The sequence below is a fragment of the Hyperoodon ampullatus genome (genome assembly GCF_949752795.1).
Source record: "Hyperoodon ampullatus genome assembly, chromosome: 4".
NCBI lineage: Eukaryota > Metazoa > Chordata > Mammalia > Artiodactyla > Ziphiidae > Hyperoodon > Hyperoodon ampullatus.
In genome coordinates, this window is record NC_136917.1 from 99,070,190 (window position 1) to 99,087,997 (window position 17,808).

At 39.6% G+C, this 17,808-nt stretch overlaps 1 protein-coding gene across 1 annotated transcript in view; it reads right to left on the minus strand.

The window, feature by feature from the left end:
- The window catches only part of FAM81B (family with sequence similarity 81 member B), a gene marked incomplete at its 3' end in the record, with an annotated part of 49,947 nt that overhangs the window by 30,586 nt on the left and 1,553 nt on the right, over positions 1-17,808 (minus strand). Inside the window, exons 2-3 of the mRNA XM_079702842.1 lie at positions 15,893-15,957; positions 3,292-3,535 (exon numbers count right to left, since the gene is read on the minus strand). Of these exons, the coding sequence (XP_079558968.1) occupies positions 3,292-3,535; positions 15,893-15,936 (288 nt within the window). The 5' untranslated portion in view covers positions 15,937-15,957. The remainder of the gene's footprint in view (positions 1-3,291; positions 3,536-15,892; positions 15,958-17,808) is intronic.

The window sequence follows — 17,808 nt, forward strand, 5'->3', positions numbered from 1 at the left end:
CTGGGATAGGGGCAGTGAAAAAAGCACTCTCATATAAGGCTAATGGAAATGTAAATAGACCAATTTGGCAATATGTATAAAGAGCTTTTATAGTGTTATTACCCTGGTAATTCCATTTCCAAGAACATATACAATAGGAATAATCCAAATGTGGACACATTTATGCACAGAGATATTTCAATATTAGGAGAATAATTAAGCAAACCATGATGTACGCACCATGCAAAGAGCTTTTAATGACATATGAAAGGGTTTATGATATAATTTTATATTAAAAATTGTGCTTACAAATGTAGTCTCAGCTTCCTAAAGGGAATGCCTGGAAAGACCAGAGGGAGATGCATCTAGGTATTTGTAGAGATTGCTGTTTGGTGGTGAAATTGTGAGAAATTTTTCTTAGGTTTTAAAATTGTTTCCCAAACTTCCAAATAATTGCAGTGAACAAGTATTGCTTTTATAAATTGGAGGGAAAAAATGCAATAAAGCAATGTTGTACATGAAATGCTCTTTTCCTGAATTAAAAATAAATTAATTTTCAAACTTTAATTAGCTGCCAGCTTAAAAAATAAATATTTTGATTTAAAAAGGAACAAGCAACTTAACACAACATTGTAAAGCAACTATACTCCAATAAAAATTAATTTAAAAAATTAAAAAATAAAAAGGAACAAGAAACTTAACTGCTACAATTATTGTTGATTAAACAAAAAAATCTTTTTTTCATTTCTTTTAAAAACCCAAGTCAAGCTTCTGCTCACACTTGGATCTAACTTGCTGGCCAATTTACAAATGGGCTGATCTGATTAAAGAGTTTAGGTTTTTAAAAATACTTGGATAGGGCTTCCCTGGTGGCGCAGTGGTTGAGAGTCCGCCTGCCGATGCAGGGGACACGGGTTCGTGCCCCGATCCCGGAAGATCCCACATGCCGCGGAGCGGCTGGGCCCGCGAGCCATGGCCGCGGAGCCTGTGTGTCCGGAGCCTGTGCTCTGCAACGGGAGAGGCCACAGCAGTGAGAGGCCCGCGTACAGCAAAAAAAAAAAAAAAAAAAAAAAAAAAAAAAAAAAAAAAAATACTTGGATAGCATCCATTTCTCTATAAATGCTTATTACTTTATAGTCTTAGTTATTTACTAATGGTAGTTTAATACTTTCTTCTTCATAATGTTTTAACTTCATATCTATAGTCTTTAAATACTTCCTAATTCAGTTTTCTGTGCAATCAGACCAGTCCTTGACATTTTCCCTATATATGCCAAACCCTTAACAGGATTGCAAATATTTTGAGATTTTTATGGTATTTGGAAAATGTTTTGGCTTTGTCTTTTTTCACAGCTAATCTAAGGTAATTATTATAGGAAAAGAAGCTCTTAGCAAGATTTTGGATATCTGGAAACTTTTTTCCCCTTAAAGCTAATAGTATTTTATTGGGGTATAATTAATATGTATTAAAATATATAAATCAAAATATATCTCTGGGGCTTCCCTGGTGGCGCAGTGGTTGAGAGTCCGCTTGCCGATGCAAGGGACACGCGCTCGTGCCCCGGTCCGGGAAGATCCCACATGCCGCGGAGCGGCTGGGCCCGTGAGCCACGGCTGCTGAGCCTGCGCGTCCGGAGCCTGTGCTCCGCAACGGGAGAGGCCACAGCAGTGAGAGGCCCACGTACCGCAAAAAAAAAAAAAGAAAATATATCTCTGGATGGATTTTGACAAATATAATCAACTATGTAACAAACACTGAAATCAAAATATAGAACATTCTAGAAGCATTTTGATATTTCTGAGAATGCTGTTCTCTTTTCAATTAACAAGAAGTTTTGACTCCTAAATTAGGATCTTATTTTAGTCCTGGTGTTGTACTTGATTTTCTCATCAATCCCAGAGACACTGAACCATGTGTCTCTTGTCACTTTCATGACAGTTCATTATGCCTGGAAATACCTTTGACCACTTTGAGAAGTAACATTGACTCTTTAGGTCCTGCTGTCAATTCAATATGTGCTAAATACCAAAAAAGTGTCTTTTAAAAGCTCACCAAGATTTTTTAACTTTCCACAGTCCCTCAAATGCAGTATGGCATTATGGGGTTTACAGATAGAAAATAAATTAACAAATATCCTTAGCCTTAAATGTATAGTCATGAGTAAGTCATTGCTGGGTCAATCTCATGGTTTTTGTTTGTTTTTTGTCTAATCCACTATTCTATCTGATAGGAGAAAAGGACATTATTGTGTGAGGGCACTGTTGTCAATTCTCACAACTCCACACGTTTGGGGCCAGATTTTTAAACTGTATTCTCTGGAACTTTTGCCTGAAAGTTGCTACTCCAGATTCATAATGCTCATTAGTACTTTAAAAACTCTGAAAGACCTGTGATAAGAATCTACTTGTCTTGGTTTAACCCAAGCATTTCATTTTTTGATCAGAAGCTCTATTTTTCCTTTAGCACCTTAAACATCATCCATTCATTCATTCATTTATCTGTTCAAGAAATATTTACAGATTGCTGGCTGCCTCTCATACACTGTCATCAGTTTGATGTGTGATTTAGCAGTGAACAAAATGAAGTCCCTGTCCTCACAGAGATTATATTTTAGAAGAGAAACACAATAAACAAATAAAGACCATGGTCGTTTGCGATAAGTGCTATAGATAAAAATAATGTAGGGTTTAAGGGAGGTTGTGACTGTTGGGGTGAGGAGGGGGTATTTTATGGCATGTCAAGGAACTGCCCTCTGATATGATGATTTTTGAGCAGGGACCTGAAGGAAATGAAGAATACTTTATAGAAGTATCTAGGGGAAGATGATCCATCCAGAATACACAGCAAGTGCAAAGGCCCTGAAGCCTGAGCATGTTTGGGGTGTTCTAAGAAGAGCTGGGAGCCCAGTGTGGCCAGAGTGAAGGAGAAACGGGTAGGAGATGGGGTCAGAGTGTGATGGGCCTATGAACTAGCAATCCCACCGCCTAATGAAGACCTCTGTTTGAAATGATTATATGAATAGAATCTTGGAGATTAAGATGAAAATAAGCACCTTAGCACAATGTCTGACATTTAATGTTAGACAGCTGTCTTTTCTGTCACAGAGACATTCAACAAACATTTTCTGAATGTAGAATTTCCTTCTACTTTTTGACATAAATGAGAAGTATTGACTATTTCCCTCTGAGGCAACTAAACTAAAATCATTTAAACTTAAGTAATAGTGATTCATTTCTCTAGCTGAAAAATGACACTGGTGCTTGATAATCTTTGTCAAGCAGTGATGCCAACATATGGGAAATAAAGAACTACCTCAATGTTCTGGCTGAGTTTTTTGACGATGCTGGTGATGGTCTGGATGTGGTTTTCCAGAAGCTTCCTGGCGAGTGACTCCTCCGTTTGAAAGCCATGCGTCCCCTGAAGACAGGCAGAGATATCCTCCTTGATGCGGAAAGCTTGTTCAAGGAGGAAAGCTATTGTGCGTCCCTGGTTGTTCAGTCTGTCTTCTAGCTGACATCTCTGGGTGTTTGCAATGGCAGGAAGAAAAGAATGACCCCTGGTCCAGAAAAGGAAACAACACCACGGGTGTTACAAGGATGAGCTGGACGAGCCAGAACCAGAACTTGCATCTGCACTCCCACTCCTGTATTTTCTCCCCTGTGAGAAGTCTGTTAGGACTTTAAACCTTTTGTAGTTAGAATCTCAGTTTATATCTCATCTGAGAACTGGATCTGACTTATGCCCTGATCTTGTATCATGTATTTTTCCTGTTTCCCAAGCAGGAATTGTTCTACATTTTACCCGCTATTCTAACAAGCCAAGTTGGAGCCACCTAAATTTCATGCCTGATGATTCTATACTGAGGAGTGAGCTGCTTTCTAATTGCTAGAAGAAATAATAGCTCAAAGGCAAAGATTAACAAAAGAGTCAGAAGGTCAACAAAAAGTAAAAAAAAATAAATTAGAAAAGGGAAATACAAAGACTAGGGCTATTTAGTATTAGGGCAAAGAAACATGTAAAATCCCAATAGCTCCTATTGGCATTAGCAAATTAGTCCTTCCCTTCACAGATGAACTTCTTGGAGAACAAGTTACTTTTGTTGTGTCTTTTTCTTTATTTAATTTACTTTGCTTATTTTTGTGACCTAATCTCGTGGTCATACCCCATAACTTTTGCTTTAGTCCATTCCCTAGAAGCAAGTCACTAAGTTGTGCCTATATTCAAAGCGAGGGGAGTTAGGCTCCACTTCTTGAAAAATGGAGTGTCAGAGAATTTGTGGTCATTTAAAAACCACCACACTGTCCCAGTCATCTGACTGGCTTCTCAGGAATATCAAAATGCTTCTAGAATGTTTTATATTTTGATTTGGGTGGTTGTTAATAATTGATTATATTTGTCAAAATCCATCCAGATACATACTTTGTATATTTTAGGACATATTAATTATACCCCAATAAAATACTCGTAGTATTAAGAGGAAAAAAGTTTCTGGATCTCTAGAAATCTTGCTAAGAGCTTCTTTTCCTACAATAATTGATTATCCTAGATTGGCTCTGAAAAAAGACAAAGCCAAAACATTTTCCAAATACTATAAAACCTCACTACATCCACATGTCCCAGGAGTGGGAAAGCAACTGCTCTTCTAGTGTTGCTTCTTCCCGAGGAGCAAAAGGTGAAGACCTGACAGGAGAAGTTATTCTGTAGGATGGGGAGTGGCTGACTACGGTTTTACTGTGTCTGGGGCTTATCCACACCCCACCTCCCGAGCTCATCAGAGCTGACAACACTTCATTGGTGACCAGGCTCTGACTGAAATCTTCAGGGAAAGATGAACTCACAGGCCAAAATATCAGGACATTTGAGGAGCACAGTCTTTTTAAAAACCAATTAGCCAGCAAATAAACAATCTATTGGATTATCGATTCCTACAAAAGAGAATTACTGAAATATATGCAATGAGAAATTTTTTAAAAAGCTAATAAAGGTATTAAAAGGGAAGATATGGGAAGATATTAGCAAAATGAAAACAACTAGAAAACATAAACAAGTAGAAATATTAGGCATGAAAAATATAATAGTTGAAATAAAGAAACGTAAAAGATGGGATAGCTATGACACAAGAAATAGCTGAAGAATGAATTAGTGATTTAGGAGAGAAGATTGAGAACATTTACCAGACAGAAGAAGGAGCAGTCACACAACTTGGAGATGCCAAGAGTCAGAATTCAAAACTCACGTCTGTCTGACACCAAAATCAAATGTTAACCTTTACTCCCATATATTCCTGTCATTCTACAAGATAATAAGCAGAAGCAGAAGACACACTTTGATTAATGCTACTGATGTGGCCTAATAGAGTGACAGCAGAAATGACAAACAGAAGTGTCCTCAGGCTTCAAAGCTTCTCTTTCCATAGTTCTTTCTTCTCTTCTCCGTCCTGGCCACCATTATCTCCTCCACTTTTGCCTCCTAACAAAGAGTGCATCTTCCACACAACAGCTAGAGTGATCTTTCTAAAAGTGTGAAGATAGAACTTGCCTACTGAAAACCCTCTGATGGCTCTTCCATTCTCTGGAAATAAAATCCTGGCTCTCCTTTCCAGCCTCATCTCCTCCCACTCTTCCCTCCATTCACTCTCATTCAACTACACAGACCATCTTTCTGCTCCTCAAACATGCCAAGCAGCTCCTAGCTCAGAGCCTTGGTATCTGCTGTTCCTTCTGCTTAGAATGCTCTTCCCTGCAGTCTCTTCATGGCTGCCTGCTTCCCATTCTTTAAGTATCAACTTCAATAACCCCTCCTCAGGCAAACCGTCCACTCAGTCACTTTCTATCATAATACCCCATTTCATCTTCTCCATAACATTTGTCATTACCTAAAATCATCATATTTACTTGTTTGTGTTTATTTTCTACCGTTCATCACTAGAATGAAAGTTCCCTGCAGGCAGGCACTTTATCTAACTTGTTCTCCATGGTTTCCCCAACACTGAGAAGAGTGCCTGACACATAGCAGGTGGTCAATAAATATTTGTTGACTGACTGATTGCTGTAGCTGGACTGTTTCCTTAAGGCTCAGTTGTTAGAAAATTGGAGGAAAAAATGGTTCCACAAAGCTCCAAGTTGTTAGAGCCTGAAAGTTTTCAGTTTCCTTTCTCGAGCAGTATAAAATAGCTTCAGCCTGGGTGAGATTCATCTTTCTTATCACCTGCACATCTGAGGAACAGAGATGGCTTAGCTAAGTGTTTCAGTAGTAAGATTCCATCCACCACTCATTTGGCTCAAAAATGTTCTTCTGGAAAACTACCAAATGGAGCCTCATATATATAAAATCCATTCTTCTAAAACCCTAGCATGCTGACAGTGCTACCCTGGATGGGATGTATGAGTCACAGGCAGAAGGGAAGAGGGTGTCAGGCCCTGCTGATGGTGACACATAGCCTAGCAGTGGATTGCAGATTTACTCATTGTTTTCCTTGAGCTGGTGCTTCTTTTTGGTCTCCAGACAATCTACAGCCTGGATTTGCCAGTGAAAGAGTATTTGATCTTCATTTGTTCTGTACAGACCCTTGTAAATCATGCTGCATTCCTCTCAAAGTTTAGAATTTGTTCTCTCTTAGGTGTTCTCATTGTGGCAGACACGGTTGGTTAACTTCTTAATAGCCATCCCTGCTTCTGCCTGACTTGGTACGTCCTCCTGTCCCCCATGTCCTTCAGGGTGGGGTGGGGCGCAAGCTAACCATGGTGGTCCCATTCTTCTGGGCTGAGATGCAGTTGGTTTAGGTAGGAGCACGTGAAGCAATTCTGGCCAATGAGATGCAAAGGGAAACCTACTGTGGGGCTTCTGGGTAAGGTTGCTTTGCCTTTAAGAAGACATACTCAAGAAGAACCTTCTCTCTTTTTTGCTGGATGTAGTCATGTCTGTGTGTGATGCCTGGAACTGCTGAAGCTACCTGTGATCATGAGGGGAAAGAGGATGGCTGGGAAGAAGGATAGAAAACACCTGGGTGCTTGATGATGTTGTTAAGCCTCCAAATTAACCAAATTCTAGATTTTTAATGTGAACTAATGAATGTCCTTACATTTAAACCATTTTGGTTGGAGTTTTTATGGGTAGCTGAAAGCACTGTATCTGTATCTAGTAACTTACCAATAAAAATGTCAGTTGAAATAGAAATGTATCAGTAAGTATTTACTAAATGTCTACTCTAGTCCATGTACAATATATAAAGGTCCTGTCCCTCCAGGAACTTAGTCTGATTCAGTGTTTCTTGTGAAGAAACTTGCATTAGTATCATGGGGGTGGAGAAGGGAGGGAAGTCGCTAAAATGCAGATTCCGTGGCACCACTATAGACTTACTAAATCGTAATTTTGGGAGTGAGGGGAAGAACAAGAATATGTATTTTAAATAAGCACTTAGATGAATCTAATATATTCTCAGGACCGAACATCACTGATTTATTTAAGACTGGTCATATGAGTCCTGACCAGTCTTGAAGGCATAAAGGTAAAGAACATATAATGAAGTGCTGAAGTGTGAAATGTGGACTATGAGATTTCAAATCATGCAGATATTCAGAGGCAGCTTGGCAAGTTGGAAGGCAAGGTAGACCAAGGGTAGAATACAGGTTCCACCACTTACCGACCAAATATTTCTGTTCATTCATTTTAGACAGAGGTAATGGGGCCACTTTGCCATATGGCTGTTAAGTTCTGAGGTCACATGTAGAAGCAGGTGGTAGGGAGCAGTGAGACCAGTGAGACCTGCTCTGCCGTCCAGGCTCACAAGGGGCCTATGTGCACTCAGTCTTTGGGTGTGTTGTTGGCTGGTATCAGGATTGTATCCAGAAAGAGCACTATATCCAGAAAGGTCTGAGGAAACAGACCTAAGCCAGTAGAGGGGCCAGTGGAACAGGGCTGCCACCTCTGCTCAGATGCCAGCCTGTTGTCCTGCCTTCAGAGTTGGCCTCAATGTTGTTGCTCTTTGGCACATGGAAGGAAGCCTTGCAGGGCAACACCTAGTGCTATGTGAATGTATTTGCCTGCAACCATGGGACATTAAGTGGCATATAAATGATGGACTGTAGTTACTTATTTTCTTTTAGTTCTTAACATTAATTTTTAAAAGTTATTTTATATTTAAGTGGAGAATGTTCCTTTTTGATTTTTTATTTATTTATTTTTTTGCAGTACGTGGTCCTCTCACTGCTGTGGCCTCTCCCGTTGTGGAGCACAGGCTCCGGATGCGCAGGCCCAGCGGCCATGGCTCACAGGCCCAGCTGCTCTGCGGCATGTGGGATCCTCCCAGACCGGGGCACAAACCTGTGCCCCCCGCACCGGCAGGTGGACTCTCAACCACTGTGCCACCAGGGAAGCTCGAGAATATTCCTTTTTGAAATGTCTTTTCACGTCTGAGATTTACTATTGGAGTATTATTATTGTTGTATATTAATGATGCTTAATGAAGCACCAAATCATGCTCTGTTTAGTTCTATTTGCATGATTCCTACAGGATGAAGATAGAACTTATATATATGTTTCCTATTTTTTACTGTAAGGAAAGGGAATTTTATTTTCCAATTGACTTTTCTAAATCAATGACTGGAATAACATTCAACATATGAACATTCTCAGTCTTCTAAGAGAGGTTCTTAGTAATACTGTTGTTCAAAACATCAGATCATCCACAAGTTTAAAAACTGAGGCTTTTCATTAGTAGCGAGATGTGGCTACCCTGAACTTAAAAAATTCACTGCTTTATTAGTATATCATAGCAGTGGGACTTATATATCTAAACTTAACTGTGAAAGAAAGATATAACGAATATTCCAGACTTGTGCAGATGGAGTTACTAACCACAGGAGGAAGTATTCCTAAGGGGCCTTTTCAGAGGGATATTTGGACTTTATATAAATCATTGATTATGTAGCTGACAACTGAATCTGAACAGATTTTCCACAAACTCTGAGTTCTATTTCTCTGCAACTCAATGTGACTTACACCAGCTGTGCTGTTGCTGGCAGATGCATTGGTACATAGTAACTCTCACTTCTCTGCCCGTTCTGTTCTTGCGACTAGAGCACTAAATTACTTAGGAGATTTTAATAACCATTTCGGCAACTTGTAATATTCAAGAGACAAAAATTTGAAAATTTAACCCCCTTTCTAGAACACAAAAGGGCATAACTGAAGAGAATTTTCATTTCCATGAGATTTATTCTATGACTAGTTACATTCTCAGTGCATAGAGTCCTGCAAAAAAAAAAAAAAAAAGTGAAAAAAGTAGCATTTCAGAGAATATTTTGCTGCCTCACAAAAATAATCTGTGAGTGTGTGTGTAGAGTGATGGAACTGATGAAATGTCTTTTCTATGGTTTCTCCATTGCTTGTTCCTAAGCATTACCCTGGGAGATGGTTTTGGTGGCTCTAGAAGCCTCCATTGCTGAGTTTTACGCAGGGCTGAATGCTGTAGGTGGGTGAGGGAGGCATCTCCTGTTTTAAATAACACATAACAGGAAGAAGCAGCCCAGTAGGGCTGGGTCAGCATGGGCTCTGCGTGGAGGAGCTAGGAAAGGGAAGGACTCCAAATAATGACCTGGCCGAGAAGAGACTGGCTGTGGATCTTTTCCAGAGGCAAGTTATGTAATATATGAGGCAAACTCCCCGTGTTCAGTAACATTTTCAATAAAATTACAGAATTAGTAATGTACCTGTTGTGATTGGCTTTCTGGTAGAGGCATTCAGGTTGGCAGGTGTTCCTGAGTCCCTGTGTGAATGGGGGGGCTCAGTGGACATCCGGGTGACACAGGGGCAACATGTAAATGGCAGCAGCAAGTTGTTTTGAGGGTCTTTGGAGTTCTTAGAGCATTTTCTAGGGCTCTTGAGATGCTTACCCATATTACCTTGCTAATGTTGGGCTCTGAGAGTTATTTATGTGAGTCTCCAGGGGAAAAAACACTCTACTTGGAGTTGGAAGACTGGGGGCTCGAGCGCTGCCTCTGCCACTTAGTACCCTTAACCTCTACTAAGCTGTCCAGAAGAGAGCTCCTTATTTGTCCTGTGGAGATGACTCCTGCCTACTTATTTGGCTGAAGTTTTCAATTTACGTAATGTATCTGAAGTGCTTTGTAATGTCTACAAGGGTCATATACGTGTGTTCTTGTTATAATTATTAGTAATGATTAGATGGTGCCATGGGCTGAATTGTGTCCCCACAAAAAGATATGTTGAAGTCCTAACCACCCCACGCCCCAGTACCACAGAATGTGACCTTAGAGGTCGTTGCGGATGTGATTATTCATACCTACTGAGGTCTTACGGGGTTGGTGGGCCCCTAATCCAGTATGACTGATATCCTTGTAAGAAGATGGCTGTGTGATGGCAGAGACACAAGGAGACCACATGAAGGTGGAGGCAGGGACTGGAGCGAGGCAGTTACAAATCAAGGAACACCAGGCCTGCTGGCTGTCACCAGAAGCTAAGAGAGGCCAATGGGACATGTTCTCCCCAGAGCCCTCAGAAGGAATCAACCTGCAGACACCTTGATTTCAGACTTCTAACCTCCAGGATTTTGAGATAATAAACGTCTACTGTTTGAAGCCACCCAGTTTGAGGTACTGTATTGTGGCAGTCCTAGGAAACTAATACAAATGGTAAATTATTTGAAGGGAGCTTCTAGCCCAAGAGAAATGTAAGGAATCTATTATTATTGCTGTTTTATCTCTCCATAATGCTTATAGTCAACATAGCACTTTCATAAACATGATTTCATTTCAACCCCACAACTTGTCCTTGGCATAAGTAAAATTTTTCTCAATTTAGGTGAAAACTAAAGCTTAAAGATGATCAGTAATCCAGCTGGGAAACATTTCAACCTGCCCCTTTGACTCTTTTTCCCTACACCACAGCACATTTGTTTAGACCAGTTAGTAGTTCTGCCTGTTATATTTGAATTTTTCTCAGAGAGAGAAGATATATTGATTCCTCCATATATATATATATAAATATAAATATATATTCAAGGTATATATATTTATAGGTATAAAGTTATATACATATAACTGGCATATATATCTACACATGTATATTCCTCTGCATATATAAATATGTATTCAAGATGCATATGTTTATATATAATGTTATATATAACTTGTATATATAAATATATTCCTCTGCATTTATATATATATATTTATATATATATAAAACTTTCTTCCAACATCATGTAATTTTTCACCCCAGTTACCTTTGCTTGGCTCACATCTCTCCATGGAGCCCTAAGGGTCCTCTTTGTGGCCCAGAGGTTGGAGGGGCTCCCTCTCTGCTCTAGTGAACTGAGACTAGCCTCGGCCTGACCTCAGCACAGTTCTCACACTTGAGCAGAAACTCTCAGGTGTGGCAAGAATTCAGTCCCTCCTGGGATGGGAGGAACTGAGCTTCATGTGGGCAGCTCCTGCCTGGACTGATATGGAAGTGCTGTGGGTAATGCCCAGTTCCTGTAACTGTGTCCACCCCCAGCACAGTGAGATGATGCCAGAGAGAGAGTAAAAGACTGCACTGTGGCTGATGGTAGTGCCTCCCAGGCTGCCTACATCCCACAGAGGGATGCACTTGGAGGCAGATCAGATATGGCTGCCTTCACATCTTCCATGCTGTGAGGGATGGGCTGGAGGTGACGATGTCCCAGGCTCTATGTGTGTGTGTGTTGAGAAGATAGCTGGCAGGGGGTGTGGATAGTGAGTGGTTAAGAAAATAGGCTTTGGAATAGCGTAGACACAGATTTCTGTGTTAGCATCTTGGTCTGTCATCGCACTGTGTGACCTTGGGCAAGTATTTGACTTCTCTGTGAACCCCAGTGACTTCATCTTTAAAATAGTGACACTCTCCACCTCTTAGGGTTATTGTGAGGATTAAATGAGATGATTAACACGGAGTAAGAGCTGGAAACGTTAATGCTGAATGCGGTCAGTGGGGCTAGAGAACTGTGCAGGGTGGGAGGGGCTCTGCCAGGTAATAAGCAACTTGCTAACAACCCAGAGTGCCCCACGTATCTTTTTTTTATAAGCTATGCAGACTGTTTTGAGCTTTCTCACCTGGAAGCTAGTTGCCCTTGAAGATGGATATGATACTGCAAAATAAAACCCAAGAGATCTCCAACCTAACATGACCTATCCCATAAAAAGCTCAACCAACAGTGTTTTGTCTTCCTTTCCTTGTACTGTAATGTGAAATATCTGTCTTCATGTAGCAACAAAAGCAATGCATCACAGTATAATAAAATGGCTGCCATGGTACTAAGAAAAAAACCTTGAAAATGAATACTTCCCAGACCCTGAATGCCCTATTCTACTTACAAGTAGAGATCATTAATAATTTATTATTTTGCCCATTTGACTCACTGATAGGTTTATATATCCAAATTTTGCATACTATTTTTTGGGTGTCAGCCAGACCTCCATCTTCCCAAAATGTACTCCTGAGAGAATTCCTGAGATGTGTATTGGCTATAGCCCAGCCTGGACAACTCTTCAGTACAAAACAATTTCATTTTCTTGGCCCAGATAGCATTACAGTTCGGGTTTATACTTCTCTCCTTTTTATTCCAGTCCTCTTTGCCCCTGTGTTGTTTCTGCCTCACCACAGGAGTGTTCCTGCCTTAGAAACTTAGCTTTCCCCTGTATGTCCCCATGGCCCACTTTCTCATCTCCTGATTTTTGTTCAAATCTAACTTCTCAATGAACTTTACCCTGGCCAGACCACCTAACAATGTGTATCTCTTCCTCTTACTAGAACAAAAGCTCCATGAGGACAGGGTCTTTGTTTTGTTTACTGAAAACCCTCCAAGTGCCTAGCATAGTGCCTGGCATGTAGTAGATTGTCAATAAATATTTGTTAAGTGAATAAAGGGTTATAAACAGTTTTTGAAGACCAAAGAATCTAAGGGAGGGAAGAGACCTTAGAAATTATTTGATTCGGTTGTGAGAAACTTTTTTTTTTCAGGAGAGTCAACTGAAGGAAAATAAAAAGTAATTTATGGGCAGTATTTGTTTTCTACACCATATGAAATCCTGTGGGGGAATAACATATGTTCTTAAATCTTAATCACTTACTTTAATACATAAAAGAGTGTTTATGAGTTTAAACTGTGGGCAGAGTTGAGAAATAGAAAGTAGTGGTGCCTCTGATCTGCATTCTGGAAATGAATTCTGGATCTTACCTTGAACAGAGACAGCCCTTGTGACTCAGGCACCTAAAACGCCACCCCATTTTATAGAGGAGGCAGAGATTGCCTGGAGAAGCAAAGACATTTTAGTTTTCTCAAGGTCACATAGCTGATTACAGGCAGATTCAAGAGTGGACCTAGGTGCCTAGCCTCCATGCCATGCTCCTTCTACCAGCAGAAGAAAAAGAAGAAAAAGAAAAAGCCTCTGGTGCTTTTCTGCTTAATTAAGATTAAGTGAGCATTGACGACACCATCATGAACTCAGCGGATATCTGTTCATTGTGAATCTATAAACACATGTGGAAATCAGAATTATTTACTGCCTTTAATATAATGTCACCATAATTGTCCTAGAAATGATTGCAAGCATTCCGCCTGCCCCTGCTGCATGGATTATTAATATGACCTAACATTTAGCAAGTGTGGGTGTTGCTCCAGCTGCCTGAGGCTGAGAAGGGCCCTGTACATGCTCGGTCTGCCTTTCTTTTTAATGTGCTCATCTCTAGCCAAACCTTGTTCATAGACTAGGCATCATCTCTTTTGTTGCTGAATTTTTACTCTTTTCAGTTGTTTTTATTATTTGTTTTTAGTATTGCCTATAAATATGCCCATATAGATTTATAAGGCAGAACCCCTGAGAGTATGTAACATATATTCAGGTTGTTTAATGAATCGATAATGACTTTTACTTGTGTGAGTACTCTGCTTGCATATCAATACTTTTGTTGCCATTCAATGCATACTATGACTGTGAGGAAGAAGTTATTTTTAAAATTATTGTTTTTTATGTTTATTTTGTTGGATTCGATATGCCAATTCAAAATATCTGCACTGATGATTGAAATGCCCAAATGCCATTTTGCTTTTCCAGTTAATCAGCTACCCAAGAGTCTGCTGCTCTAAGCAGGGCCCTAAAGATTCAATTGCTCCACCATTATTCTCCATTAAATCTGTCAACTACAGTTCCTTAGGAATTGATATTCAATGCATCATGATAGGCTACTGTAGGGGTATCAAAAAGCATTAAGGCCAGAGAGTCCCTGCCTTTAGGGAGTTTGCAGCCTGCTCTGGGAGATAAGAGGATTGAGACCAAAAGAAAACCAGCCATCTTAGGCAGTACATAGAAAGTTCTTAGATATATGACTTGGACAAAAAGAGAAGGGATGTGGGAGGGATCATGGCGGAAATGAATGTTGGGGTCATCATGCTTTTGCTCTGAATTATAGAATACTTCTTTCCCTTTGTCTTAATTTTAGTTTCTCTGGAATCCAAGAAATGGCAAAAATTTCCTTGGATTTCGTTTTAAGTTTGTTGCCATCTTCCAGGAATTTTCTCTCATTTCCTATGATGTAAGTCACCATCCTGAGCTAAAGAAATCCACTTGGGTTCATACTGGAATTTGACAGATCAGAAGAACCATTTCTATTTTGTTTGTCATGTGGAGAGTCAGGTGGGAATAGGTCTTTGTGTTCTCCTTGGGTGGCAAGGTTAGCCAATACATCTTTACAATAATTATTTTTGTGCATACCACATTCATTGTCCTTAACTAAGAAAAAATGCCATCGATCCAAATGTCTCATTTCTAAACATTAAAAAAACCTTTCCCCTTGTTTGGTTCCATTCTCTAAATTACAGCCTCATTGTCACATACGCAAATACAAATCATGGGTAGCATGAAAAGAGGGGATGAAATACTGTGGTTGAACTTTTTGGAATGCCTTAAATTCAGCTGGCTAAGGAACAGGGAAATTCTTAATTGTGAACATACTGTAATATTAGTGATTTTTAAAATTTTATCATCTTCATTGTTAAAAGTAATTTAAAAAATGAAAATCCAGTATTTAGGTTTTTCTTTTCATGTTGAATCATTTTCTTTGTTTGGTCATTTTTTTCCCCTGTGGTCATGATGTATATTTTAGAATCAGAATTATTTTAAAGATACAGTGAGTGGGTCTTAGAGAGTTTCTAGTTCAGCCTCTTCATCTGGCAAATGAGAGAACAAACCCAGAGACATATGGGACTGTGTGAAGTCATGCAGAAAATTATTGGAAAGCCTGAGACTAAATCCCAAGTGCCCTGAGAACATTAATGCGCACATCAGACCAAATCCCCCTCTGACATACTCAAATAGAAACTCAAACTAATATGCCTTGCCCTGTATCCTTCCTTTACAAATTGGAATTCTAGGATCTTTTGGACAATGTGCATGTTATCAATTGTATGCTATATTTCCAAGCCCCCGGAGTTCTCCCCCTTTTGTAGACCTTCCCTGGATGAGCTCCAGGTGTGACACTGTAAATAGCAGAAACAAAAACATCCTGATGATTAATATATTTCAAAATTTCCTGTTTTTATCATGAAATGTTAACATATTTATTTGGTTTATTTTGAAAGTCACAGTTAACTATATCTGATCTTGTCGTATGTCATTCATTGCCTATGTTGTGTTTTTCATAAATCTATAGGAACCTATGGAGGTTACTTAGAGAGGAAACAGTAAAATTGGCTTATTTTGTTAATCAGAGAGGAATAAGAGAGAGAGGTTCATCTTCTTGAGATGTTTTAATGCAGTCCTTCTGAAAGCAGAGAACTAGTTTAGATGAACTCAAAGATCTCATTCAGGCACTTTAATTTCTAATGTAATCATCAAGTATAGTAAATAGTTAAAACTGCTGTAATTCACAGACTTACTTGTCAGCATACTCAACTAGATCTGTAGAATTCTTGGTTGACATTTTGGCTGGAGATAATCTTACCTAAAACAAAGGTCACGAGTTTAAAATGTATCATTAGCTACTTTACAGGGAAATCTTATCCATCTTATAATGTTTTAACTGAAAACAAAATATGTGCTATAGATCATAGATCACCAGCCCAGTTAATCTTGCACATGCCCCCACTTGTACTGCTCAAGACTAAAATCAAAATCAAGTTCTGGGAAGATTCTAGAGGGTTGCATTTCATAGACTTGGTATCATAGTTAAGAAAAAATTTCAGGAAAAGTCAAAGCCATAGATTATTCTTGGATAATTTTTTAATGAAATAGCAAATGATTATTGGCTGAGTTACTAAAGATGTCCTCACAGAGTGAATTATTCCTGACATGGTGAATCTGAGGGGAATCAGCTAATTTTTGAAAACAAAGCCAAAACCTAGAAAACTAGTCTATTCAAATAATTTTGTTTTCTAAGAAATCTGGATGTCAGATTCTTATAGTCAATGAGAAATAAAAGTACAGAGCACAGTTACATACATAACTTCTAGTGTTAAACATAGTTGGCCGTATGAACACAACTAATTCAATAAAATGGTACTAGAAAGTTCTACTTGCATGAAAATTCATAATTTTGTAGCATTTCTAGGAGGAAAGAGGTTACCAAATGTACTCACTATTTTGCTTATGCTGAAAATGTTTTAAACTCTAATGTTCTCTTATTTAAGTTTAAAAAACAAGACAGATTTACCTTCATTTTAATAGCCTCTCACTGAATTGGATTCAATAGGGAGAGTATGAGTTGTATTCCACCTCAGTTAAAAACTTAAGCAAAGTATGTTTCTAGGATACTTTTTCTTGGTTTACGTTATTATATACTAGAATGATGAGCAGGATATGTTAAGACCCACTACAGAAATCATTCCTTTTGCAAATGCCTTAGGAACGACCAAATTTTGCTTCTTAATTTAGGGCCAAAGAAACTTAATTGGAACCCCTCTCCTCCAATAAAATTTAAAGAAAAAAAGTAAGGTAAGCTTCTTATCAAAGAAGCTAATATAGGACACCTGACAATAATCAGGCTCTCCTGATCAGCCCACTCCGTGGTGAGAATCAGAAAAAGCTTGACGGGCTTCCCTGGTGGCGCAGTGGTTGAGAATCCGCCTGCCAATGCAGGGGACATGGGTTCGTACCCCAGTCCGGGAAGATCCCAAATGCCGCGGAGCGGCTGGGCCCGTGAGCCATGGCCGCTGAGCCTGCGCATCCGGAGCCTGTGCTCCACAACGGGAGAGGCCACAACAGTGTGAGGCCCGTGTAAAGCAAAAAAAAAAAAGAAAAAGCTTGAGGTTGCTCAGGTGAAGCCAGTGAGCCGCTGTGACTGTGCTTTAGATCCTCTCTCCCCAGTGCTGAGTGGGGTTTGCAATGGGTCTGATGCTCCGAATCCAGGTCTTCCCTTAGAGAGTGGATTTACTAATACACTGGGCACCCAGGTGTCCACGTTATGGAAACCATCCTAACTCCCTAGAGAATGGAATTGGTCCTTCTGCCCTGGTTCCTGTTTTCACTCTGGATTCCAGCTGGAACAGTACTGTGCCCTGGGCTCCTCACCTACTTAATGGCAGCTCTTTCCTTCTCATCTCTCCGCTGCTACAGCCTGGCCTGTGGGAGATTGTGGGCTGGTCCCTGGCCTTGTATGTTTGGCACCTAGTAGTCCTTTGTGAGTACTTGTGGAATGAAAGGGTGTGATGAATACTGTGTCCAAGGGCACTACGTTACTGGCTTATTGTCTTCCTTTCTCCTTCTGAGGTGAAGCAATTGGATATACCTGTTTTATTTATTTATTTGTTTTATTTTTATTTTGTTCATTTTTAAGTCTTATTTGGAAGACTATAAA